This window comes from Coregonus lavaretus, assembly GCF_964263955.1.
Source record: "Coregonus lavaretus genome assembly, chromosome: 4".
Lineage (NCBI taxonomy): Eukaryota > Metazoa > Chordata > Actinopteri > Salmoniformes > Salmonidae > Coregonus > Coregonus lavaretus.
Genome location: NC_139991.1, coordinates 51,680,323 through 51,707,574, shown reverse-complemented (window position 1 = coordinate 51,707,574; position 27,252 = coordinate 51,680,323). Strand labels below are relative to the sequence as shown.

General features: G+C 43.8%; 2 protein-coding genes across 3 annotated transcripts in view; one reads left to right on the top strand and one right to left on the bottom strand.

Annotated features, from left to right (window-relative positions):
• LOC311128029 (dynamin-1-like) overlaps positions 1-1,157 on the top strand; it is a gene marked incomplete at its 5' end in the record, with an annotated part of 70,979 nt that extends 69,822 nt beyond the window's left edge. The window contains one exon of the mRNA XM_084159969.1: positions 374-1,157. Coding sequence (XP_084016095.1) covers positions 374-392 — 19 coding nt within the window. The 3' untranslated portion in view covers positions 393-1,157. The remainder of the gene's footprint in view (positions 1-373) is intronic.
• A 2,436-nt stretch (positions 1,158-3,593) lies between these two features.
• LOC311128028 (golgin subfamily A member 2-like) lies at positions 3,594-25,275 on the bottom strand. 2 transcript variants are annotated; one of them, XM_084159967.1, is made up of 27 exons: positions 25,192-25,270; positions 23,670-23,810; positions 21,590-21,658; positions 20,776-20,937; positions 19,474-19,523; positions 19,113-19,176; positions 18,795-18,857; positions 17,659-17,739; positions 17,018-17,056; positions 15,414-15,476; positions 14,805-14,898; positions 14,491-14,597; positions 14,220-14,278; positions 12,271-12,412; positions 12,083-12,172; positions 11,560-11,667; positions 11,348-11,435; positions 10,994-11,142; positions 10,530-10,748; positions 10,026-10,139; positions 6,542-6,766; positions 6,070-6,258; positions 5,707-5,932; positions 5,399-5,569; positions 5,075-5,181; positions 4,735-4,915; positions 3,594-4,613 (listed from the first exon to the last, which is right to left on the bottom strand). In XM_084159967.1, the coding sequence occupies exons 1-27, from the start codon at positions 25,237-25,239 to the stop codon at positions 4,348-4,350; spliced, it is 3,315 nt and encodes a 1,104-aa protein (XP_084016093.1). In that variant the 5' UTR covers positions 25,240-25,270; the 3' UTR covers positions 3,594-4,347. The 2 variants fall into 2 exon arrangements, with proteins under 2 accessions (XP_084016093.1, XP_084016094.1); XM_084159968.1 differs by lacking the exon at positions 21,590-21,658 and having other exon boundaries at positions 25,192-25,275.
• Between the last annotated feature and the right edge of the window lie 1,977 nt (positions 25,276-27,252).

The following is a 27,252-nucleotide window of genomic DNA, read 5'->3' as shown; positions in this document are numbered from 1 at the left end:
TAATGAGAGCTGTCCACCAATCACACTAGACTCAGAGTAGATGCTCAGCCTGAGAGGAGGCGAGGAGACAGACAAGGCCCAAAGGGTGTGTCTCAATACTGTTAACTGGCATCATTTCTCCTTTCCTCAGAAGGAAAGTTGAAAAATGTAAGTTGTGTTCAAGAATTATATTTTAATGTGTTGAACCAGCCCAGGATTAGGTTTTTGACTCGCAAAGCGTTTCCAAGACCACTGGCAGGAGAACCTCTGAGAAATATGTTGAATATCATTGGAACTGTGTAATGAGTGTTGGGGTGATGGTGTGGCACTTTCAATTTTGGCATGATTTATCAGCTTTTTTTCTTTTCTGTTCTTTCCTTTTTTCCTCTCTCAGTGGTCACGGGGGTGAGTGAGGACATCAGATTTAAACCACTAACAACCCAATCAGTGATGGTCTATGCATAGAGCCTTATACACACGCCTGTACAGTACACCTCCCATGTTACTCATGCGTTCCGTTGCTGTGTGAGAGATGTGAGTTGACGGTCTGTGGTTTGTTGTATTATGACCCTGTTGGTAATAATAGTACATGTTGGACATGACAACAGTAAAAAAACTAAACTCATTAGCATACCCACAAACCCGTTTCAGTATCCATATCATACTCACTTCATACAAACCCACCCCTCCCCTTCACAACACCCTGGAGTCTTAGGAAAAGTAAATACATAAAATATATTTTTATTTTGATTTAAGAGTAAATAGGACATATCTTACATGAGTGATTGTGTATCTTATGTGGTGCATCTTATGGAAATTGTGCTTCCACTTGTCTACAGGTTAGTTGACATTGTATGAATACTGAATATTAAATTATTACGAATAAGTGACTGAGTATGTGTACAATGAAACATTAAAACTAAAAACAAACTTGATAAATAAGTGAATGTTATGAAATCCCTGTTGATGGATTTGTTGAGTATTAGCAGGTTGCTTGATGAATAGCATGTAGAGGAGAGGGGAGAGGAAATGAGAGGTGTGGAGACGGGGCAGAGTGATTGTGTGTGTTCTATCCCACTGTGATAACGTCGTCCTGTATCTTATATCTTACTGCTGTGGGTGGAATGAGTCTGTCCAACAGGACTGTGCTTCGTCAACACATTAAAAGTCAGTGTACCAATATGGTCTGCTTGTCTTATTTTGTGGAAAATCAGTAATTGCACATTCAAAATAACATGTCTAATTCATAGGGCATATTGAAGGTAGAAACTCAGAGGGAAACTTGCAAGGATCCATTGACCAGATTCTGTCTACTTTGATGAATACATTTTATTTAGGAGGGGAGAAAAAAAATCTTACAGGAGAAATCACATCAGCAATGTATTGTCGGAAGCCATTTTGTTAGCTCATAAGGATCGTTCAGCGTCCCCCAACAACCTCCATTACATTAAAACTGATTAGTTTGGATAATTATTCCAAATAAATATAATATTTAATGAACCTTTGTATTAAATCAAAGATATCACCCCTACCCCTTCACTTCAGCTGTGTGTTCTGAAGCCAACAATGGCTCAGACAGACAGAAAAACGCTCTGGGTTGCTAGCGACACCCATTACCCTTATTCCCACCAGGCAGAATGAATATACAATATCTTACAGTTACAGTATATACAGCTCCTTTACAACAGAAGGCTTTCACCTCTGTCTCTAATCATCTGCTCAATCACACACATCCATTCAAAAGAAATATTCAATTAGAAAGTTGAGAAAAACAAATCTGTTTAATCTATTACTTTTATCTCTTGTCACCATAATAAATGACATTTTATATTACTAGAAAATATTTCCTACTCCCAAAACAAAAAAGTTAACTTTTTTTATGACAATATTTTTCTAAAGTAAAGTAAAAGAGAATGCTAAGCCAGGAATTTAATTCAGATCAGGGTAACGGTCCATTCACTTTCAACAGAAACCATGTCAAGTCCTACTACAAAAGTGCTGCGCTTCAGGGTAGACTTGGTTCAGCAACCATGTCATAGCGCAGACCAGGTACAAACACTTACACCTCTACAGACCTGGAAACTTCCTCCACAGCCACTACTTTCCTCATATCGAACTAACCACATTTCACATAGCATCATCAAAAACCATCTTTGATTTTTCAGACTGTGTTTTTGCTTTTCATTCAGTTTTAGGGTAATCAATTGACATTAAAGACTTCCATTCGTGAATAAAAAATCTGACATCGGTAGTCAACAAAGACATTATGTAAGCATCAAAACTCCAAATCATCTCCCAAAAAACTGGGATGTTATCCCCATCATGGGAAGGTTCTCCAAAAACAGGAGGACCTTCCTGGACCTGTCAATCAAACAGCAGAGCTTAACCCCCATTGCCTCTGCCTTGTGTTACTAGAATTAATACAACCCTCTCTCTATTTATATGTACATACCTGTACATCCTCCTAGTGCGCACACACTCTCTCTCTCTCTTTCGGTCACTTCAACACACACACTTTAGTCTCCATTCGTTAGCTTTGAGTGGAACCCTCGGCCCAGATGTGCCAAAGAGCACATATGACATCATAGGGCTCCAAAGCATAGACATCAAATGCCTAGAATGGGTCTGCCATAGAAAAATGACTGTCCAAAAAAATAAGTGATGGGACACGGTTTGATTAGAAGCTCTGTACAATTTTTGTGCAATAACCTACAGTAAAAGCCAATGTAACTAGAGAGAAGAGACCACTTCCATTCAGATCATGAGGGATACAATAGAGATTGGATTATTTATCACACAGACACACAATCTTCAGCCAGTTTCAAAGGGAACAACTTAATATCAATGATATGTAGAGGGGCAACAAGCACAATGGAATTGAAAGATTGATAAACAAGAGATGACATGAAAATGCCATGAAATGGGACCTAAAATAAATGAACAGAGAGCAAACGAGCGGACTACAACTGACTGGCTCGTTGGCATAAGAGAAAGCTCTACTGTACATACGTGTGTTCAGATTTCAGTGTTTCCAAACAGAAGAGGTCATTTTTGGGGAGAGCAGCCGTGTGTGTCTACATTCATGTCCCTCTTTCCTATGACGTCATTGTGTTCCCCTACTTAGAAATGAAGTGAACAGTGCAAACTTGGCCAAATGCTAGTGTCTTTACCAATGCTTTCCTGACTTACTTTCTCCCCAGTTAGGCCAAGGCTCCAACCTGGCCCATCCCTCCTTCCTGAATTGATAGACCTTCACTACTCCACCTGCTATCCTGACCTACCCAGATAACACACTCCCTCCACTGCCATAGAACACACCAACAGCTACCAAGGGCCGTGTCTCTTTCCATTAATGACCAAATATCTGAGTATGTCTTGTTGCCCATCAGTGGTCATGGAGGAAAGGAGACAAGGCAATGAATTGAGACACAGCCCACAGGGAAAAACCAAGCCTTGTCTGTCTCCACTACCAACCACAGACAGACAACCCCAGTTCTTCTCCAGAATCAGACACACATTGTGAATGAGGATCCTGTGAGTAGTCCACGCACGCCCACACACTATTGCTGTCAACTTCACTCAAAGCCTTAATTTCTCCTTCAACAGACAATGACTGAGGGGACAGAGATACTTTATTGCACAAGGGGTGGAGGAAGAGAGGTGAAGGTTAGGGAATAGAGGAGCGGGATCAGAAAAGGGACGTATGTAGGAATAAACATCTCTTCATCAAGAGAATCACAGAACTAATCTCAGTAGCCTCAGTTGGAATACTTCTGTCATCTAATGTTATTAAATACCAATCAAAGGAGACAAGAAAATGTATCTGACACAAACACAAAAGTAAGGAGGAGGAAGAAGACGAGGAGAGGAACACAAGGAGTTCACGTGATTAAGTCACTATGTGTGTCCAGTAGTGATGGGGGGGGGGGGGGGGGATCGATACAGTTACATATCGCAATATTATTTTTGGACGATATATCAATATTTGTAAAAAATAAAAAATAAGATTTTTTTGCTACTGTACGTAGCGTTAGCTAGTGCTAGTCAGCTGTATCTGCGCCAAAACTCTGGTATTTTTCATTATATAGCTTGTTCTCCATCTTCTTTTTAAATAGTGAGCCAACATGTTTTCAGCACTTTCCATGCCTGATGAAAAATTTGACGATGTCAGGGGAGAGAGTGAGTGTGCATGTGTGTGTGAGACAGTATAGCCAGAAGAGTGTGTACGTGTAATTCTAGATGACCTAAGCAAACTGTGACGTGGTGGAATGGTGTGTGTTTTCAGAGATCCTCCAACACTGCCAGAGATCCCAACCAACGTTGCCAGTTAGATCCATAGTCTCATCATCATCATAATAATAATCATAATCAGACCACCAGGATCTTGACTTCGTCCTGCTGGTCAGGTCGGTAGAAGAAGGGGATGCAGGGGTTGTCCCCCAGGAAGGGCACGGAGCGGGGCCCCTGGATCTCCTGGAGCAGCTGTATGATCTGCCTGGCCGTGCCATCCTCCTGGTGCCTCATCAGGGCCTGGGAGTCTGGGGGGAGCCCCTGGCCCAAGTCTGACGGGGCACTGTGAGGGGTGTCAGGGGTGGTGGAGTCAGACTCCACAGCTTTACTTAGATCCATAGACTCTGGAGAGAGAATGGGGGGAGGAGATAAGAAATCAGGGAGGTTAGTATAATGACTATCCATGGGCTCTACAGAGGGAAATGGGGAGAAGGTGTGTGTTTTTATGTGTGCGTGTGCTCATACCTTGTCCGCCCATAGCGTTGAGCTCCATGCGTCTGTGTGCGTGGTGGTCCTCCCCAGCTGGCAGCAGGTCAGGGTTAGCCGTAGCGTCAGCGCTAGCCACCGTCCCAGCGTAGCGGCTGTACCACTCGTCCCTCTCACCCACCAACCTCATCACCAGGTCCTGCAGCTCTGCCAGTTTGGCCTGCATGGGCACAGAAACACGGTCAAAGTGGTGTACTTTCCTGTGTGTGAGTTGTGTACTTTCCTGTGTGTGTGAGTTGTGTACTTTCCTGTGTGTGTGAGTTGTGTACTTTCCTGTGTGTGTGAGTTGTGTACTTTCCTGTGTGTGTGAGTTGTGTACCTTCATCTCCTCTTTGTCCTGGGCCAACATTCTGATGTACTGCTCCTTCTCCATGTGTTTCTGCTTCATGACAGCTCTCTGGTTCTGGTACAGGGCAATGTACTCTCCTGGACAAACACACAATGAAGGAATAGGATGACAAGACCTGTCACATTTTGGGAATGAATTTGTAAGTGCATCACTGTTAGTGTGTGTGTGTGTGTGTGTGTGAGAGAAAAAGAGAAGTGGAGAGTGTGTGTCTCACTGATAGTGGCAGTCTTTACAGACAGTTACAGCGGTGATAGTGTGTCTCTCCAGACAGCTGTATAAAGGAGTGTGTGTCACCTATAGTATCAGTCTCTCCTGACAGCTGTATACAACGGTGTTCCAGCTCCTCTACCCTCTCCTTCAGGTCAGCCTTCTCTTGCATCAGAGAGGTGAAGCGGTGTTGGAGCTTCTCCATGGCAACACACAGGGCCTCGTGTACCTCCACTGGTACGCCCTCTGAACCTGAGACTAACAGGAGAGGGGGTACCGGTCACACACTGCACTGGTAACACACTCAAAACTAGCATAGTGCTCCTAGAAAACAAACACAGATCATGCACATAGCGCACACACATACGTGCATGCACCTCTCCTCCTCCATTCACCTGTGTGTTCACAGTGACTGTGGTCATCATGGCTGTGAGTGTGGTCGCGGCTGTGACCGTGGTCATGGTTGTGTTCATGGTCATGACTGTGGTGCTGGTGCTCCATGCTGAGTGCTGCAGCCTGGTGACGGGCTGCGAGGTGCAGTCTCCTCTCCTCCTCCAGTCTGCTCCTCACATCGTCTCGCTCTGCCTCCACACGCGCCACCGCACCGCGCACAAACTCCTCCTGAGAGAGACAGAAGGGAAGAATTATTATCGGAGACAATTATCTGAGAGATGCTTTGGAAACCCTCCCCTCTGTAGCATTTCGGAGCAACAACACTAGAGCCCACTTAAAACCACTGATAGGTGTATTCTCCTCACCATCTCTTCCCGGCTCTCAAAGTCTTCTGGGATAGCGATGGAGGACTTCTGTGGGCTTTCTGGCAGGGATTGGCTCTCCACTCCGTCTCCCTGGTCTCTGGGGGGTGTGGCCAGGGCTGAGCTGTTGAGCAGCTCAGTGACTTCAGCCTTCAGCTGCTCGTTGTCTCTGGACAACTGCTCCAGCCTCTCCTGTAGGGGGTTACCACAGCCAAAGTCATAAACCCTGCACATTTCTACAATTTATCTTCTTAAAATCTGATTTTTAAACCTAACCCTGAACCTAACCTTAACCCTAAACCACACTACTAACCTTACGCCTAACCTTAAGTTAAAAAAAATCATGAATTTTTACCATAGCCTATTTTGACTGTGTGGCTGTGGTAACTAGTGACAACCCAGCCGGCCAGCCAGCTAGCGCAGCAGTAATGATGCATTATGAATGTGTGTGTGTCTCCCCGTCCCGGTCCCTGACCTGGTATTGCTCCAGCTGTTTGTGGCTCATCTCCAGCTGAACCCTTCCCTGGGTCTCATCATGCTGCAGCTGGTCCATCAGCTGGCTCTGCTGCAGGTACTGTCTGTGGAGCTGCTCTCGTTCTGACGCCAGGGACGTGTAGCCTGCAGAGTACTGCTGTAGGTGGGCCACTATCTGGTCCCGCTGCTCCAGCAGCGCCTGGTACTCCAGAGACTTCAGCTCCAACTGGGGATGGAGCAGACATGTGTGATTGTGTGTCTGTGTGACAAATGTTGTTCCTGGAGCTGTTCACCATGAAATGTGTGTGCGCATGTGTGTGTGTCCCCCACAGGAGGTTGGTGGCACCTTCATTGGGGAGGACAGGCTCGTGGTAATGGTTGGAGCAGAATGAGTGGAATGGTATCAAATACGTCCAACACATTAGGTGTTAGACAGCTGTGTCTAACACCTAGCTGTGGGCAGCAGGTAGCTTAGTGGTTCAGAGCGTTGTGCCAGTAACTGAAAGGTCGCTGGTTCTAATCCCCGAGCTGACTAGGTGAAAAATCTGTCAATGTGCCCTTGAGCAAGGCACTTAACCCTAATTGCTCCTGTAAGTCGCTCTGGATAAGAGCGTCTGCTAAATGACTTAAATGTAAAATGTTTTACTAAAAATGCATACTGTGCTCCGAGCACGCAAATTGGAGTATGAGTCCAAATCAAAGTATGCGAAACAAAGCATGGAGGGCACTTCTTGAATGCGTACCCCATTTGTACATATTTTGAAGCATGCGTCGATGCAAGCTTCAACGGAAAGTATGCAAAGAAATATGACGCAACCATGTAAAAATGACGCAACTTTTCTTGAAATCAATATAATCATTATTTGAGCCGAAGGGAGAGAAAATACACTCCAACTTCGGAATTAAATGTTGCCTATTCACATCTCATATGTTGCTTGACTACAATATTTTATCTTGATATGTTAATAAATACATGCAGTGTTAATTTTGGCATGGTTACCTGCCTACAATACCCACTGTAGTGTACGTAGGTCGTAAGCCCATTGTAAGTCAACAGAGCTAACTGGCTAGCTATTACTGTTAGCTAGCCAGATAGCCACAAATAATTGTTAGCTAGCTACCCACGAAAAATTGCCATCTACCTTGGATAACATTGGTTTTAGGTAATTTTTGCCTGCTATACTTTCTGGTTAGCTACATTATTCAGATTCCTATGTAGCTAGCTGATAGTTATGAAGTAAAACATTTGCTTTGTGTTTTTCTTGTTTCGTCTCTATTGCCATTGTTCTGGCTAGAAGAAGGAAGATTCAGTGAATGGGTAAATCCATAGTAAGTCAATAGGACTAATTGGCTAGCCACAAAGAATTGTTAGCTAGCAACCCATGCCGAATTTACATCTACTTTGCATAACATTCGTTTTAGGTCATTTTTGCCTGTTTAACTAGCTGGCTAGCTAGATTACGATTCAACATACAATGCATTCGGAAAGTTTTCATTCTCCTTGAATTTTTCCACATTTTGATACGTTACAGCCATATTCTAAAATGGATTAGATACATGTTTTTCCTCAAACTACACACAATAGCCCCATAATGTTTTTTTAATATATCGATTTACATAAGTATTCAGACCCTTTGCTATGAGACTCGATATTGAGCTCAGGTGAATCCTGTTTCCATTGATCATCCTTGAGATGTTCCTACAACTTGATTGGAGCCCACCTGTGGTACATTCAATTGATTGGACATGATTTCCCACAGTTGACAGTGCATGTCAGAGCAAAAACCAAGCCATGAGGTCAAAGGAAGTGTCTGTAGAGCTCCGGGACAGGATTGTGTTGAGGCGCAGATCTGGGGAAGGGTAACAAAACATTTCTGTAGCATTGGAGGTCCCCAAGAACACAGTGGCCTCCATCATTCTTAAATGGAAGAAGTTTGGAACCACCAACACTCTTCCTAGAGCTGGCGGCCCGGCCAAACTGAGCAATCAGGGGAGAAGGGCCTTGGTAATGGAGGTGACCAAGAAGCCAATGGAGTTACTCTGTGGAGATGGGAGAACCTTCCAGAAGGACAACCATCTCTGCAGCACTCCACCAATCAGGCCTTTATGGTAGAGTGGCCAGACAGAAGCCACTCCTCAGTAAAAGGCACATAACAGCCCGCTTGGAGTTTGCCAAAAGGCACCTAAAGGACTCTCAGACCATGAGAAACAAGATTCTCTGGTCTGATGAAACCAAGATTGAACTCTTTGGCCTGAATGCCAAGCGTCACGTCTGGAGGAAACCTGGCACCATCCCTACAGTGAAGAATGGTGGTAGCAGCATCATGCTGTAGGGTTGTTTTTCAGCGGCAGGGACTGGGAGACTAGTCAGGATCGAGGGAAAGATGAACGGAGCAAAGTACAGCGAGATCCTTGATGAAGTCCTGATCGCTCTGGAGCAGGTTCTCAGACTGGGGCGAAGGTTCACCTTCCAACAGGACAGTGACCCTAAGCACACAGCCAAGACAACACATGAGTGGCTTCGGGTCAAGTCTCTGAATGTCTTTGAGTGGCACAGCCAGAGCCCGATCGAACATCTCTGGGGAGACCTGAAAATAGCTGTGCCGCGACGCTCCCCATCCAATCTGACAGAGCTTGAGGATCTGCAGGGAAGAATGGGAGAAACTCTCCAAATACAGGTGTGTCATACCCAAGAAGATTCAAGGCTGCAATCGCTGCCAAAGGTGCTTCAACAAAGTACTGAGTAAAGGGTCTGAATAGTTATGTAAATGTGATATCCGTTTTTTATTTTTAATACATTTGCAAACATTTCTAAAAACCTGTTTTTGCTTTGCCATTTTTTAAAACATTTTAGTCATTTAGCAGACGCTCTTATCCAGAGCGACTTACAGTTAGTGAGTGCATACATTCTTCATACTGGCCCCCCGTGGGAAACGAACCCACAACCCTGGCATTGCAAGCGCCATGCTCTACCAACTGAGCTACAGGGGACTAATGGGGTATTGTGTGTAGACTGATGAGGAAACAAAACTATTTAAATCAATTTTAGAATAAGGCTGTAACTTAACAAAATGTGGAAAAAGTGAAGGGGTCTGAATACTTTCCGAATGCACTGTATATCTAGCTGATATAAATGAAGTAAAACATTTGCTTTGTGTACATCTTGTTTCGTCTCCATTGTTGCCATTGTCCTGGCTGGAAGAAGGTTCAGTAAATGGGGAAATGCAGTGTGAGGTAATACAGTAGGGGGAGTGTGAGTGCTTCTCAAATGAAATGTTTTATGCGTTCTCCACATTCTCGTCCTCACAAGAACGTACTCAAGAGATCGTCCTCGGAGAATGCACTTGGAGCATCAGAGTGTGGAGCACGGTAGTATGCATATTGAGGAACACCCATGGTTTCCATGTGTTTGATTCCATTCCATTTGTTCCAGCCATTATTATGAGCCGTCCTCCCCTCAGCAGCCTCCACTGGTGTGTCCCTACCTGCTCCTTGAAGTTGTGCAGGTCCTCCTGTAGTTGTCCCATCCTGCGTCCCAGCTCCTTCTTCACGTGATGTTCTGACTGCAGAGCAGTGGTCAGCTCCATGTTCTCATTGGTCTAGGACGGCAGAGAGACATTCAACACATTTATGAGAAAAAGAAGAAGAAAACACCCTTGCCTTTCTTGCACTAACACTCACACTTCTCTTTTTTTACTAGCACCGACTTTGCTGATAGTTGCTTTATTGAGGAAAAGTTTAACTTACTATGATTGTGATATTTGGTTGTCTCACCTGGCTACCTAGATGAACGTACTAACTAAGTCGCTGTGGATAATGCCTAAAATGTAAATGTAAAATATAAATGTGTGTGTTTTGAATGTGGCTGGATAAGTAATAACAATGTTTCCAGTTCCACCCATTTATTTTATCACCAATCAAACCTAGGCAGATCAGTGAATACTTCAAATAAGTCAACAGGACAGTAAATAGGTAATACTCCTCCTTACCAGTTTGACGAAGCCATTCTGCAGCTCAGCCAGCTGGTCTTTAAGGGTGCGGTTCTGGGCCAGGGCGCGGCTGATGGTGGCCTTGTCACTCTGCACGTCCTCCAGCATGCGCCTGCGGTCCTCTGCATCCTCGGCCCCGCGCTCCGCATGGCGCTCCAGCTCCGAGAGACGGGACTCCTGCTCCGAGCACATACGACTCAGCTGCTCGTTGTCGCGTAGCTATAGCAAGGGAAGGGGAACAACAGTGAGTTTTTGCTTGTGAGACTCTATAACAGGGAAAGGGTGTGCAGGATTTGGTTCCAGCCCGGCACCAACACACCCCATAATTAATCTTATTAGTCAAGACCTTGATGAGACAGGGAGTGTTCAGAGTGCAACATCATAGTTGAGTGTGATATACACAGTGTGTGTTATTATTGCCTGGTAGTGTGTGTGTGTGTGTGTGTGTGTGGGGGGGTTATCACCTGGGCCTGGAACTGTGTGTTGAGTGCGTCTCTCTCCTGCTGCAGGCTGCTGAGGGCTTCCTGGAGGGCCAGTTCACTCTCTGAGGGCCCTGAGGGCTGGGGCTCCGCCTGGGCCTCCGCCTGGGCCTCTCTATCATGGGACAAAAGGGCTGGGGAGGAGACAACAATCCGTTTCTCTCTCTTTCTGAGAATATTCTTCTCCTTTCACCTACAGTACATTTTTCTTTCCTTATGGCAATACAAATCTTTTAATGCTAATCATTGACAGGATGAACACAGAAAGCTTGTCTTTGGTAGAAAGCTCTTCTGAGAACCACTGATGTGCAAACCAAGGAGGGTAGCTGCGTGTATCACCTGCAGCGTGCTTCAGGTTTGTGATGTGGGCTTCTAGCTCCTGGATCTGACTGATGCTCCTGTCCCTCTCCTCTGCTATTAGTGTCACCTAAACACACACACACACACGTCAATCAACTCCTTCCTTAAAGTGACTACGTATTTCTAGCATTACGTTCAGAGGCTATGCCAGCTCTATAGGTTCTGCTAATTGGGGTGGTAGCATAGTGTACCTGAGAGAGCAGCTGCTCTGTCTTGTCCTTCCATACTTGTCCCTCCTCCTGGATCTGCTCAGCGTAGGTGTCTCTCTCTGTCTGCAGCTGGGCCACCGACTCCATCAACTATAGATGATACCAAAAGACCATTAACACAATGGCATGGCGCTCAAACATTAAAGAGAGGCATACACACGTTTGTAAATGTCGGCAGGTAGCCTAGCGGTTAGTGTTGGGCCAGTAACTGAAAGGTTGCTAGTTCGAATCCCAGAGTTGACACAGTGAAATATCTATCAATGTGCCCTTGAGCAAGGCACTTAATCCTAATTGCTCCAGGGTTGCTGTTGATAATGCAGACTCTGACCCTACTTTCCGAGGGTGTCTCAGGGAGAGTTGGGATATGCAAAAAAATACATTTCCAATTCAAATAGGACAATTATAAGCGACCACCAAAAGTTACTATAAATGTGTCGTTATCTTGAATCAGTTCTAGGTGAATTCATCCCACACAATGCGCGCGCATACACACACACACACCTACCTGAGCAGTGTGCGCCTCAATCTGTAATTTCTCCTCCAGTAGTAACTGCATCTGCTGGTTGGCACTGGGAGGCCCTGACTGACTGGAAAACTAAGAATAAAAAAACAAAGAGAGAATTGAACAAATAATGATGATGACCGTGTGTGTATGGTGTGAGAGTGAGAGTCAGTGAGAGTGTGTGTACCAACCTGTTGCAGCATGACGTCGGCCATCTCAAGTCTCTTGCGCAGTTCGTCCAGGTCCAGTCTCAAAGCGCTGTTCTCACTCACCCTCAGCTTGAGCTGCTCTGACAGCTCTGAACTCTGCTGCCTCCCCTCCTCACTCACACTACTGCACAGGGACGGAGAGATATAGGCGGTTGGAACGTACACACACACAGCCTCTGAATTGCCTAACCTACTCATAGATGACAGGCATCTCTCTCCCTGTATCACAATCACGCACACGGTGTGGTTTCCACTATATTCCTTTTCCTACCTAGTCCACAAAGCAAACAAGGAAATATGATAAAAGGCCAGCCATTTACAGTGGGGGAAAAAAGTATTTAGTCAGCCACCAATTGTGCAAGTTCTCCCACTTAAAAAGATGAGAGAGGCCTGTAATTTTCATCATAGGTACACGTCAACTATGACAGACAAAATGAGAGAAAAAAATCCAGAAAATCACATTGTAGGATTTTTTATGAATTTATTTGAAAATTATGGTGGAAAATAAGTATTTGGTCAATAACAAATGTTTCTCAATACTTTGTTATATACCCTTTGTTGGCAATGACACAGGTCAAACGTTTTCTGTAAGTCTTCACAAGGTTTTCACACACTGTTGCTGGTATTTTGGCCCATTCCTCCATGCAGATCTCCTCTAGAGCAGTGATGTTAAAACGACTCCCTCCAAAGATTTTCTATGGGGTTGAGATCTGGAGACTGGCTAGGCCACTCCAGGACCTTGAAATGCTTCTTACGAAGCCACTCCTTCGTTGCCCGGGCGGTGTGTTTGGGATCATTTTCATGCTGAAAGACCCAGCCACGTTTCATCTTCAATGCCCTTGCTGATGGAAGGAGGTTTTCACTCAAAATCTCACGATACATGGCCCCATTCATTCTTTCCTTTACACGGATCAGTCGTCCTGGTCCCTTTGCAGAAAAACAGCCCCAAAGCATGATGTTTCCACCCCCATGCTTCACAGTAGGTATGGTGTTCTTTGGATGCAACTCAGCATTCTTTGTCCTCCAAACACGACGAGTTGAGTTTTTACCAAAAAGTTCTATTTTGGTTTCATCTGACCATATGACATTCTCCCAATTCTCTTCTGGATCATCCAAATGCACTCTAGCAAACTTCAGAAGGGCCTGGACATGTACTGGCTTAAGCAGGGGGACACGTCTGGCACTGCAGGATTTGAGTCCCTGGCGGCGTAGTGTGTTACTGATGGTAGGCTTTGTTACTTTGGTCCCAGCTCTCTGCAGGTCATTCACTAGGTCCCCCCGTGTGGTTCTGGGATTTTTGCTCACCGTTCTTGTGATCATTTTGACCCCACGGGGTGAGATCTTGCGTGGAGCCCCAGATCGAGGGAGATTATCAGTGGTCTTGTATGTCTTCCATTTCCTAATAATTGCTCCCACAGTTGATTTCTTCAAACCAAGCTGCTTACCTATTGCAGATTCAGTCTTCCCAGCCTGGTGCAGGTCTACAATTTTGTCTCTGGTGTCCTTTGACAGCTCTTTGGTCTTGGCCATAGTGGAGTTTGGAGTGTGACTGTTTGAGGTTGTGGACAGGTGTCTTTTATACTGATAACAAGTTCAAACAGGTGCCATTAATACAGGTAACGAGTGGAGGACAGAGGAGCCTCTTAAAGAAGAAGTTACAGGTCTGTGAGAGCCAGAAATCTTGCTTGTTTGTAGGTGACCAAATACTTATTTTCCACCATAATTTGCAAATAAATTCATAAAAAATCCTACAATGTGATTTTCTGAATTTTTTTCCCTCAATTTGTCTGTCATAGTTGACATGTACCTATGATGAAAATTACAGGCCTCTCTCATCTTTTTAAGTGGGAGAACTTGCACAATTGGTGGCTGACTAAATACTTTCTTCCCCCACTGTAATAGAATGGAAGCATACTCAAGGTAAGACTTACTTTAGTCTGTACACCTCTAGCCTCAGGTTGTCTCTCTCTTTCTCTAGCTCTTTGTTATGCTGCACAAGAGAACAAGAAAATCAATCATATGTAATACATTACTGCAAAGCTCAAATCGATGCTCATTACATTAAAGTAACTGTAGCAGAATCAGTCTGGTGTGTTTGTGTGTGAGAATGTAAATTACCTTCTCAAAACTGTCTCTGTTCAGTGTGTGACAGTAAGATGCCTTCTCAAACTGTTTCTCTCTCTCTGTGTGTGTGTAAGTTACCTTGTCAAACTGTTTCTGTTGCGTGGAGACGGAGGACAGGGTTCTCTCCAGCTCGGAGACTCTCTGTTTGGTGGCCTGGAGACGGTTACTCAGCTCCTCAGCCTCCCCTGAAAAAAACACAACATCAGCTTTCTGACCACCAAAACAAATAGACTTTTACACACATTAACAGTCTCTTTCTCCTCAGCCTCCCGTGAAAACACACCACATTACTGAGAATGTTCACATACATACACGCTCACATTCATATACATACATCAGAGACTTGGACGATTAAATGCTTTCTCTTTCTCACACAGGGTACACACACTTACCTGTTTTCTGGCGGGCAGCCTGCTGTGTGTATGACAGTGCGGTCTGCAGCTCTGATTTCTCCGACACCAGGATGCCGATGGTCTGGATGTGGACCTAGAGAAGAGGATGGACAGACACATGACACAATCTTTAAATAAACAGATATAACCTTACATAGAATCATGCCATTGGTGTCATTGCACTGCATCATCCCCATCATTTATCAGAGATACAAATCAAAGCTTTGTTTCACTTGGAATGACAAGAATGTATTTTGTTCTGTGTATCAGTGCGTACATCCCTGGGTAAATAGGCAACAACACATGGTGTATTGGCACTTAAGGCAGATACATAGCACACTGCTGCTCTTTAATTTAAATTTTTAATTTGCGTTATCTATTTTTTACTTAACACTTATTTTTCTTAAAACTGCATTGTTGGTTAAGGGCTTGTAAGTAAGCATTTCACTGTAAGGTCTACACCTGTTGTAAAAAATACAATTTGATTTGATCTGGAACTGCAGAGTGAAATGAGAGAATTGCTTTTAAAGGTCTTCAAACGGATTCAGAGAAGTGCTCTGAGAGGATGAAAAACCTTGAAGAAGTTTCTTCTTATTAATGTGTGTGTACCTGTAATTGTTCTCGCATGGCTCCTTGCTCCCTCACACATTTCTGTTCAAACTCCTTTCGCTCCTGTTTAAAGAAAGCACACAGAAAACATAGTCATCATCCACTGAGGAGAGAAAGATAGTCTTTCTACATTGAACAAGAATATAAACGCAACAAACAACAATTTCAAAGATTTTACTGTTACAGTTCATATAAGGAAATCAGTCAATTGAAATAAATTCATTAGGCCCTAATCTATGGATTTCGCATTACTGGGAATACAGATATGCATTTGTTGGTTACAGATACCTTTAAAAAAAGGTAGGGGTGTGAACCAGAAAACCAGTCAGTACACCATTTGCCTCATACAGCACAACACATCTCCTTTGCATAGTTGATCAGGCTGTTGATTGTGGCCTGTGGAATGTTGTCCCACTCCTCTTCAATAGCTGTGCAAAGTTACTGGATATTGGTGCGAAATGGAACACACAGTCGTACACGTTGATCCAGAGCATCCCAAACATGCTGAAATGGGTGACATGTCTGGTGAGTATGCAGGCCATGAAAGAACTGGGACATTTTCAGCTTCCAGGAATTGTGTACAGATCATTGCGACATGGGGCCGTGCATTATCATGCTGAATCATGAGGTGATGGCAGCGGATGAATGGCATGACAATGGGCCTCAGGATCTTATCACGGTATCTCTGTGCATTCAAATTGCCATCGATAAAATCAAATTGTGTTTGTTGTATGTAGCTTATGCCTGCCCATACCATAACCCCACCGCCACCATGGGGCACTCTGTTCACAACGTTGACATCAGCAAACCGCTCGCCCACACAATGCCATACACGCGGTCTGCCATCTGCCCAGTACAGTTGAAACCGGATTCATCCGTTAAGAGCACACTTCTCCAGCGTGCCAGTGGCCATTGAAGGTGAGCATTTGCCCACTGAAGTCGGTTACGATGCCAAACTGCAGTCAGATCAAAACTCTGGTGAGGATGACGAGCACGCAGATGAGCTTCCCTGAGAAGGTTTCTGACAGTTTGTGCAGAAATTATTTGGTTGTGCAAACCCACAGTTTCATCAGTTGTCCGGGTTTATAGGTCTCAGACGATCCAGCAGGTGAAGAAGCAGGATGTGATCTGCGGTTGTGAGGCCGGTTGGACATACTGCCAAATTCTCTAAAATGACATTGGAGGCGGCTTATGGTAGAGAAATCACCATTCAATTCTCTGCCAACAGCTCTGGTGGACATTCCTGCAGTCAGCATGCCAATAGCACACTCTTTCAAAACGTGAGACATCTGTGGCATTGTGTTGTGTGACAAAACTGCAGATTTTAGAGTGGACTTTTATTGTCCCCAGCACAAGGTGCACCTGTGTAATGATCATGCTGTTCACTCAGCTTCTTGATATGCCACACCTGTCAGGTGGATTATCTTGGCAATGGAGAAATGCTCATTAACAGGGATGTAAACAAATTTGTGCACAACATTTGAGAGAAACAAGCTTTTTGTGCATACGGAAAATTTCTTGGATCTTTTATTTCAGTTCATGAAACATGGGACCAACACTTTAGATGTTGCGTTTATATTTTTGTTCAGTATATTTATGCTCACCTTTTGCAGCTGATCTGTGAGCTCCTGAGATTGCATGGTCTGTCAGACAAACAGGACAGAGGACAATCAGTGACATAAGCATCATCCCCAACTCAGACTCCAAACCACCACCATCTATACTAAATCAGCCATCAAACCATACAACATGTCATCTCCTTTCACTCTTCAGGGGTCAAATACCTATTGAGCACCTCCCATTGTCAGAGCAGCACAGCAGCTTACTAGCCTAGTCAGTGGGGTTAGCGACAGTTAGCTGTTAGCAACCTAGCGCCAGAAGCAATATCAGTGCAGTCTATTATTAATGACTGACAAAAACATTCCCTCATTTCATTCATTGTCGAGATCTTGGTGAGCATGTAAAAGCTTGGTGGTTACCAATGAGAACAGTGCAGTGCAATGAAATGATTTGTGAGGTGAATAAACAAAACCATGCACGACATAATCAACTGACAGTGCTGCCACTCAGCACAGCTGCGGGTTAGCCAACGTGTTAAGTGTCACGTCATTCGCTACCTGCTAGTCAATCTGTGGCCAGTCAGTGTCCTTGGTGTGGTATGAGTCTTGCTATGGGGGCTGTGAGGGGTTATTTGCTGAACGCCCAACTCCCAAGCATGCGCACACACACACACTCACACTCTTACCAGCAGGTCTAGCTTGGTATTGAGCTGAGAGTTTGTTAGGTTGCTGGAGTCCAGTGCGGTTGCCAGCTCCTGGTTTCGACTCTGACATGCGCACATGCAACAACAACAAAAAAGAGAAGGGGAGGGAGGATAGGAAGAAGGGAGTGAATTGAAGTGAAAGAAATGAAAAACAGATGGGAAGAGGAGAAATACAAACAGTAAATCATTAATGTGAAAGTAAATAACACTCTCTTGGTCTCCTTCAGAGATGTAAAATGTGAACAGCAGGTATTTGGTCCTACTAGTACTCAGTGAGGTAATACAGTGAGGATAGGGGCAGAGGTAGCTAGTGGAACATGCAGTAATACATGAACAGACTGGAGTGTGCAATCTAATGTGACAGACAGGGTTACACAGCTGATTAAAATAATCAAAGTTTGATGATGAGTTGGTTATTTGAATCAGCTGTGTAGTGCTAGGGCAAACACCAAAATGTGCACCCACATCCATGAACTACACAACCATGGTAAGAACATAAAAGTTCCTAATGTGATCTCAGCCAATTTAACAAGTTACAAACTAGTAGTCACTATAACATGTTGTATCCTTTAAAATCCTAAGGAGATAGTAACACCTATAGCCAGCTCCAATCAAGGCTTTGGAAATGTTATTTCCTAAAAAAGAGAGAGTCCATTCTCTATATAGACTGCATCAAACTGCAACTGTGTGTGTAATCCGAGCCTGGACGCAGGGCCGGAACAGGCAGAGGGAGAGTGGTCATGTGAGCTGTGTGGCCGGGGCCAGTCACATTCCTGCACGGAGAGCAAGAACTGAGGGATTGTGAGAGAGGAGAGGAGGGGCTTGTGTGGAGTGAGAGCAGACAGAGGATAGGACACTACATAACCTGGGGCTACACACACCACAAGATTTCTCTGGTGTGTGTGGATGTTTGTATGTAGACACACTGGACACACACACACACACACACACACACACACACACGGAGGGGAGTGAACATCATGTACTGAGGCTGATTCAAATGCCATGAGGCTTAACAACGGGCAACTTCAAATGGGGAGAGAATGGGACTGGGTTTGTCTGATCAGGACAAATAATGGATAGCATTTTATAGCAACGTGTGGTGATGTGTCACTTACCTCCAGTTCTTTTTTATTGGCAGGCGAGGGAGCACTGTCTCCATTTACATAGGTGGTGGATGACTAGAATAGATAGGAAAGAAACTAAACAAGTCAAACCACAATATAGCAAGCTTCTCAAAGCCAATGAGAGTATCACAAATAGCACTCCTGATTATGCAATGCACTAAACCAGGAGCAAGCAAATATCCAAACCAAGTAAGATAGTGTATCATCATTGGGAGGGACTTGCACTTATCCAATGCACACTTCTCAGGGGGTCGACTGCAGTTTAAAAGCCTAATGTATCCTGTTTGTGGCCATAAAGTACACGCATACCCCAGAGAGCAGGCCGTTGAGCTGCTGGGAGAGCTGCCGCAGGCTCTCTGTGGACGACAGGGGTCTGGCGCGCGCACACACACACACACACACACACACACACACACACACACACACACACACACACACACACACACACACCATTAGCCCAATGTTACAGTAACACACCAGTCTTATTGGTTAATGGAGCATTTAATATGTGACAAACTGCACTGCCAGCCTTCATAACTGTGCTACTTATTCTGTGTGTGTGTGTGTGGCCAACAGCTGCAGGCTGTGAAGGGTAGAGAAGGGGCAGTAAGGACCAGGGGGCACATTCTGAAGGGGAACTGAGTGTGTGTTGGATGACTAGGCGACCCACCTATTCTCATCCGCATGGTTTTCATTGCCGTTGGCGTCAGGGGTGCAGTTCTGCGGCAAAGAGAAGAAGAGAAAGCGAGGAAATTGATGTGAGTGAAACTGACGGAGGGTGAATAAGTTGTGAGAGATACTAGAAAATATCAAAGCAAGCAACATACCAGGACAAACTGTATTCAGACACAAATGAACACAAGCTAGGCCTATCCATCCTTGTACACTGTTAATAATGACTACTCATTAATAAAAATGTGTGAAGAGAGAGAAAGTGTTGTCACGATAACAGAATTTTGATACTCAATACCATCACAATACCAATACATTTGACATTTTAGATTTTTGAATGAATGCATTAATGATTCAATTATACAATCTAACTACATAACGGTAATCATTTATTTGAATGATAAATCTCTAATCGATTGTTAAACAGGGTAGATCAAGATAGCCTAGGCCTATTCATAATACAGGTGAATGCATATTCAATAGGAGTGTGTGCATGCATTGAGTTATTGAGCTTGTTTTGGCTGAATTCGTGGGGCTACAGATGAAAAACAATCTGGTTCCCTTCCATTTGTTGACTTATTTTATTGTACTGATCAACAACATTTGCGTAGAAGAAGCAATCTGTTATTTTTATAAAGTGTGCGCTGTCTCTTTAAAACCCATGACATCATTCACTCACACACACACACAGAGGCTTGAGCAAAGATGATCTTGACTGGGAGAGACACGAGTCAGGGGAGATGAAGTGAATTAAGAAGGTTTTTGGTGACAATCAGCAATACTTTGTGCTATGGTTTGCATATTATCAGAAACAAGGTACTATGATAGTGAGTTGATGTTAGCTTCAGCTGTAAACTAGCAAGGAAAGCTACCAGTATCTTCTTGCATTGTACGTTGTTCTAGCCTGTAATGGACATTGTTTCGCAAACAGTAATGAACAGTTTCAACATTTCTGCATGCCGTATTGCATTATTCAAGTGTGTTAACTTCTGTGCAGCATGAGTGGTAATGCAGCCCAGACGCCCAGTGACTGCAGTAGTTCCTCAGGACAGGCTAGACATGAGTAAGTGGCGCAGGCGCTCTCGCGCGATAAGGGGACATCGGCTGCGCTGATAGGTAGACTTGATCCTCCATTAAAATCAGTAAATGATGCGAGACAAATTTGACAGAAGTACCTACAGTAACAAAAATTCAGGTTTTTCAGGTTCTAGTATTGAAAAAGTACAGAAGTTTCGGTATACCGTGCAACACTAAGAGAGAGATAGAGCCAGATCGAAGACAGACGGATGGAGGTACACACCTGCTGCAGGTCAGTGTTGTGGGCGTGGCTGACACACTCAGGGTTAGTAGCAGACATAGAGCTAGCAGGGTTAGACACAGGGGAGCCACGGCCAGCCTCTCCGTTTGGGTCCTCCAGTAGCTGGGTGACAGGGGACCTTCTCACCTCCCCATCAACGTGGGCCTGAGGCCGCAATACACACAGACATTACTTTTCATGTTTCCAAATTGCTCTAACCACAAAGGACACACGTACACATGTCCACATCATTCTAACCTACAAAACAAGGTACAGTCAGGCAGCACAATCACAACACATGGACGGACGGACAATCACGCACGCACGCACACACATCTTGTTTTCACTGATGGAGACATGCCAGCATAGTAAATAAACTAAACAAACATCAGGTCCAGAAGTTATAAACATGCAAAACCCACACATCCTACCAAATCAACATCATGCCCCTGATGGACTGACCCAAATCAGAAAAAAAAACTGTTAGCTAGGCTTAATCCTAGCACATTCATAATAAATCAACAATGGCTAAATAATTACCAAGCCCTTCCCTCACTGTAGAGAAATGACTATGATGAGCAACCAGTGACCATAGGGTCATGCAGCATGCAGGAGAGAACAGAAGCAAAAATAACAGAGGGACAGAGAAATAGTAGGGAGGGAATGGGACAGATACAAAGAGAGCGAGATCAAGTGAAAGGTAAGTAGACGGCAAGAAACAGGCGTAAAAGAACAAAAGGGACAAAAGAAGAGATTGCGGGGAAGAGTGAGACCGAGAGAGGGCGAGAGAAAGAAGGCAGGAGAGAGATAGGCTCACCTGGCTGTTGCCATAGGGAGGCAGAGCTACTCCATTGGTCTGACTACGAACTTTCAGAATACTCTGACTCTACGGGAGAGGAGAGGGGGAGTTGAAAAGGGTGAAAGAGAGAGGGACAGTGAATGAGCAAATGAGGGCGGGAGAAAGTGGAAGGGCATTGAAAGAGAAAGATTTAAAAGCCCACAACCTGCAGCTTCATTGCCAGACAATGTTAGCGACTGACTTATCACAATCAGTTCCATCTCTGGAGGTATAGAAAAGATTTGCTCTGTGATAATGTTCCTCCAAGAAAATTACTGTCATTGTGACTGGCTTGATGGGAGCAAAGTCTATAAAAACTGGTTTCCCCACCGGAAGCCTAGGGCAGAAGTTAAAGCAAACAAATACTGCAAAAGATATCCAGGAACTACAGTGTTTTCGGAAAGTATTCAGACACCTTGACTTTTTCCACATTTTGTTACGTTACAGCCTTATTCTAAAATGGATAAAAAATAATAATCCTCATCAATCTACAGACAATACCCCATAATGATAAAGCAAAAACCAGTTATTGATATATATATATTTTTTATAAAATAAAAAATATATATAGGCCCTCCCAAGTGGTGCAGCGGACTAAGGCACTGCATCTCAGTGCTAGAGGCGTCACTACAGACCTGGGTTCCATCCCGGACTGTATCTGATCGGGAGTCCAATAGAGCGGCGCACAATTGGCCCAGCGTCGTCCGGGTTAGGGGAGGGTTTGGCCGGGGGGGCTTTACTTGGCTCATCGTGCTCTAGCGACTCCTTGTGGCGGGCCGGGCGCCTGCAGGCTGTCAGTGGAACGATGTTTCCTCCGACACATTGGTGCAGCTGCCTTCCGAGTTAAGCGGGCGGGTGTTAAGAAGCGCGGTTTGGCGGGTCATGTTTCGAAGAACGCATGACTCGACAGTGCATATCAGAGCAAAAACCAAGCCATGAGGTCGAAGAAATTGTCCGTAGAGCGCCGAGACAGGATTGTGTCGAGGCACAGATCTGGGGAAGGGTACCAAAACATTTCTGCAGCATTGAAGTACCCCATGAACACAGTGGCCTCCATTATTCTTAAATTGAAGAAGCAATCGGAGGAGAAGGGCCTTGGTCAGGGAGGTGTAAATATATATATATATATACACACACACATACACAGTACCAGTCAAAAGTCATCATCAAGGCAAAGGGTGGCTATCTGAAGAATCTCAAATATAAAATATATTTTGATTTATTTAACACTTTTTGGGTTACTACATGATTCCATGTGTTATTTCATAGTTTTGATGTCTACAAAAAGTACAAATAAAGAAAAACCCTTGAATGAGTAGGTGTGTCCAAACTTTTGACTGGTAGTGTATATTTGGGTCTGAATACTTATGTACATTTTATATAATACATTTGCAAACATTTCTAAAAACCTGTTTTTGCTTTGTCATTATGGGTTATTGTGTGTAGATTGATGAGGGGGAAAAAAACAATTTAATCCATGTTAGAATAAGGCTGTAATGTAACAAAATGTGGAAAAAGGCAAGGGGTCTGAATACTTTCCGAATACACTGTATATAATTATTACAGTAACCATTGACTGTCCCTTACCCCCCCCCACCCACATTCCTATGAAACAATTGCCAATCTGATGTCATTCTAATATGATTAAAGGCACATTAACATAATCATATTGATTCTTATCCAAACAGAAGGGTGTGTGTGTTAAGATGCAACGTCCTGACGGGAATACAAATTGACAGAGCATGATAGTATGTTATTGCCTGACGAAGACACGTCCTTTGATCGCTGGAGCATAGCTGCATTTCACATTCCATAATCTGACATAAATGACAAACACTGACAGTAAACTTGCAAAGGGATACACTCACACACACATGAAAAATGTGCAGCTGCACTGGAACATTCAATGTGATTCCAGAGCAGAAGTATCATCAGACTGCTTTCTTGCACTTGTCGGCAAGTGAAATCTTGCAAAGAAGCAGTGTTGCAGTGTGCATGAACAGCACTCAGTCATCACACACACACATACATACAACGGGCTTGCAGCTGGGTGACTCACATTGTCTGGAGAGTGTCGGTCAGCCGAGGGTGTGTCTGATTGGCTCCCTCCCTTCCTCTTCTTCTTGGCACCTGGTCCTCCTCCTCCATTTCCACCCCCTCCTCCACTGGCAGGAGAACTCTTCTGCTGAAACTCCTTCAGCTGCCCGGCACAAGAGAGGAGGGGAAGAGGACAATGAGAGCTCTCAACTGTCTGGAACTCACACTTTTGCTAGGCTAAGCACATTAGCAGAATAATTATATTGCATAGGAAGTACAGAGAGCCTTGGTGTGGCTTACAACAGTGTGAATATTCAGAAAGAGCCCATGTGATTTGACTACAGTATGCACTGAGCAGTTGTTCCTGGTATGGGTGACAATGGAATTACTATTTAGAAAGATCAAATACTGTCCAACAAGATCTTATAGCATAACCAATTGCTGTAATAGCTGAAGGTTGAGGAAGGTACTTTTAGTTTTAAAATGTGAAATGAGAACCCCCCTGCACAAGTGTGATTGTTTTTAAACGTGTAATGGTAGAGCATGCGCCCACATGCACAAGGTTGTGCTGTGACAGCTGTCATGAGACAAATTAGGGAAACGCCATCACACAGAGATAGGAATGCCATCTGAAATTCCTGAGTTGGATCTCAACAACAGTACGTGGTTATCACCATGTCGAAAGAGATAGTAGGCGACGCAAATGCTGACTTGAGCAAGACAACTATTCTTCAAACAAAATAGCTTGATTTGATTAGCTATCTAGATACAGAATTTATAGGTAGCTAGCTACTGAGAGAGCGTCTGCTGTCAAAACTACGCGTCACGTTACTCTTCACTGACACATTGCTTCCTGTCAAACATGACTCAATAGATTATAACTAAGCAAACATTTTATAGTTAGCCAAGGTAACATTATCTTTAGTCTGACAGGCCATTTCATTAATTATAGTGACACTAGCAGGCACGCTAGGTGAAATTTGAATGTTTATTGGACTGTCAGACAGCTAGCATTCCTAGTTATCGTAGCTAGCTAACTAAAGTTACACGAAGTGAATGTAAGCAAGTCTAAACAAAGAACACCCCATTCTATGTAATATTGTGTTAGCTAGCATCAATCATCTTGTGCCAACTGGCTTTGTACTACCTGTCAATTAATTGATAGTTAGCTAAATCGCTATGGCTAGCTAACATCAGCAAACGTTAGTTGACCAACTGGGTTGATCAAATTACAGAAGGTTTGTACCTAGGGAGCAGCACCATTGGCAAAGTTGACAAGTCCCTGCCCGGTATAAATCGTCCACATAATCTTACTATAATGCTACGATTAGAGGCCCAAGCAAAGCCTCGGTATTTCGTGCGCATTAACAGTCACAGCAGGATGCGAGTTGGGATGGGCGACTGCAGACAGGTCCGAGGACGTGGAATGTCAACATCACACGGGTTCGTGAAAACTTTAAACTACTGACAACTCGAATCCAGAACAGAGTAATGGATGAAATACCTGTTATATTTGCTGTGAAATGGGGAATTCAAATTTGTACCTTTTTCTTGGCTGCGGCGAGTTTGATTTGCCTGCTCTGGTCGGCCATCCTTCACGTCCGGTAGGGGAACCGCACCACGTCATCAATTTGGGAACAGTCGGTGACGCAAGAAGGTATCTTGCCGCTAGGGGGCGGAAAAGCTCCCTCGGAAATATAATAAAATATGTTAATAACTAACCCAAGATAGTGGGCAGAGCCAAGCAGCTAGCGAGATCCTGTTGGCGCGTTCTAGCATGTATTTGCATATTTCCGCCCTTGCACTCCTAAAACAACACACATTTTTAAAACTGTGGCAAAGAGTAAAGTACACTCTGTTTGTAACAGATTTCAATTTTGGGAACAGAAAACTGTATTGATATTAGCTAACTATCAATGAACTGACAGGTAGGTAGCACAAAGCACAAAGCTAGTAGGCACAAGATGATTGATGCTAGCCAGCTAGCTAATGCAATATTACATAGAATGGGGTGTTCTGTGTTTAGACTTGCTTACTGTCACTATGTGTAACATTAGTTAGCTAAGTTAACTTGCTAGGAATGCTAGCTGTCTGACTATCCAAGAAACATTCAAATGTCACTTAGCGTCCCTGTAATGCTTAGAGAAGATCTCATGTCAAGTGTTATTGAAGTGCTGTGGTTGCAGGTTCACCTGCCTCCTCTAAAGCCAATTATTTTTGAGGTTTTACTATAGGCCACCAAGTGCTAACAGTCAGTATCTAAATAATGTGTGAAATGCTTGATAGTGTATGTGATTTAAACAGAGGTCTACCTTCTTGGTGACCTGAATATTGACTGGTTTTCATCAAGCTGTCCGCACAAGAGGAAGCTTCTCACTGTAACCAGTGCCTGTAATCTGGTTCAGGTTATAAATCAATCTACCAGGGTGTTTACAAAAACTACAGGAACAAGATCATCCACATGTATTGATCACAGTTTTACTAATACTGTATAACGTTGTTCTAAAGCTGTATCTGTTCACATTGGATGCAGTGATCACAATATCCTCCTGAGACCCAGCCCATTGACTTATGTCACTGTAGTGGACATTTGAGTTTCATCCCTCTTCTTGGAATCTTTTGTGCAAGTCTCTTAATTCCTGATGTACTGTACAGAGGACATCCTGGGCTTTTCAGTGATATGTCATTTGATTGGCTGGGAGGCCGGGAACCGCCTCTATCTTTCCTTTCAAAATGGACGGCATAGGAACAAGCACATTTTATGGAAAGATGAGAGGTAAGTCAAATATTGTTTGTCTATGGTTTTGTTACTATGATAATCATATATTTTCTTGTTCATGAAGGTGTTAGGAATCATATATTTAGTTCTGATAGCAACTAAATTATGTATCTTTTGAAAGATTTGCCATTTTATGAATGTCAATTATAGTGGACATCAGGACTATCTTCATGTAAATAATGACTCCACATTGTCGTAGGAAACAGAACTGAAGCAGAAAGAATTCTTTACCGAATAGTAGAGGGAGATTCAGATTTGGAGTTGATGAGTTGATGATGAGAGAGATGAGGATAAGTTTCAACCAGTGATACAAAACGGTGATGAAGAAAAGGAAGACAATGCAGAAGGCTCAGTTGAAGGGACAGCTGCAGACACAGACACAGATACAGACAGGGATGAACAGGAAACTCGTCGCCCTCTGTGGGCCAGGAGTAACATGTATGTTTGATGCAGTTCCACAATTTTAAATTCAGCTGCATTGAGTATTTAAACTGTTATTACTTATCATTTATTATTCTTTTTTCCTTCATATCAGATTTGCACCTGTGTTACCTGGGCTTCCTGTGTGTCAAGATGACCCTACAACACGTGCAGACTGGTGTCCAATTGAATACTTTTCACAGTACATTGACAACAAGGTCTTTGAAGATTTGGCAACATACACAAATCAAAGAGAGCTGCAAATCAAAGGAGTGTGCATGAACACCACGCCACAAGAAATACAAATCTTCTTGGGCATTTCAGTCCACATGGCCTGCCTTGGCTATCCCAGAATTAAAATGTTTTGGGCCAACAAAACTAAAGTGCCAGTCATAAGTAGCAAAAT

What these genes read in the sequence shown, in the direction of transcription:
- LOC311128028 (XM_084159967.1), bottom strand. Translation starts at nt 25,239, where the DNA reads ATGGCCGACCAGAGCAGGCAAATCAAACTCGCCGCAGCCAAGAAAAAG. An exon ending in TCAACGGCCTGCTCTCTGGG is followed by an intron (nt 18,858 to 19,112) that starts GTATGCGTGTAC and finishes TATCTATTCTAG; the next exon opens with TCATCCACCACCTATGTAAA. An exon ending in AGAATGGCTTCGTCAAACTG is followed by an intron (nt 10,140 to 10,529) that starts GTAAGGAGGAGT and finishes CTGCCGTCCTAG; the next exon opens with ACCAATGAGAACATGGAGCT.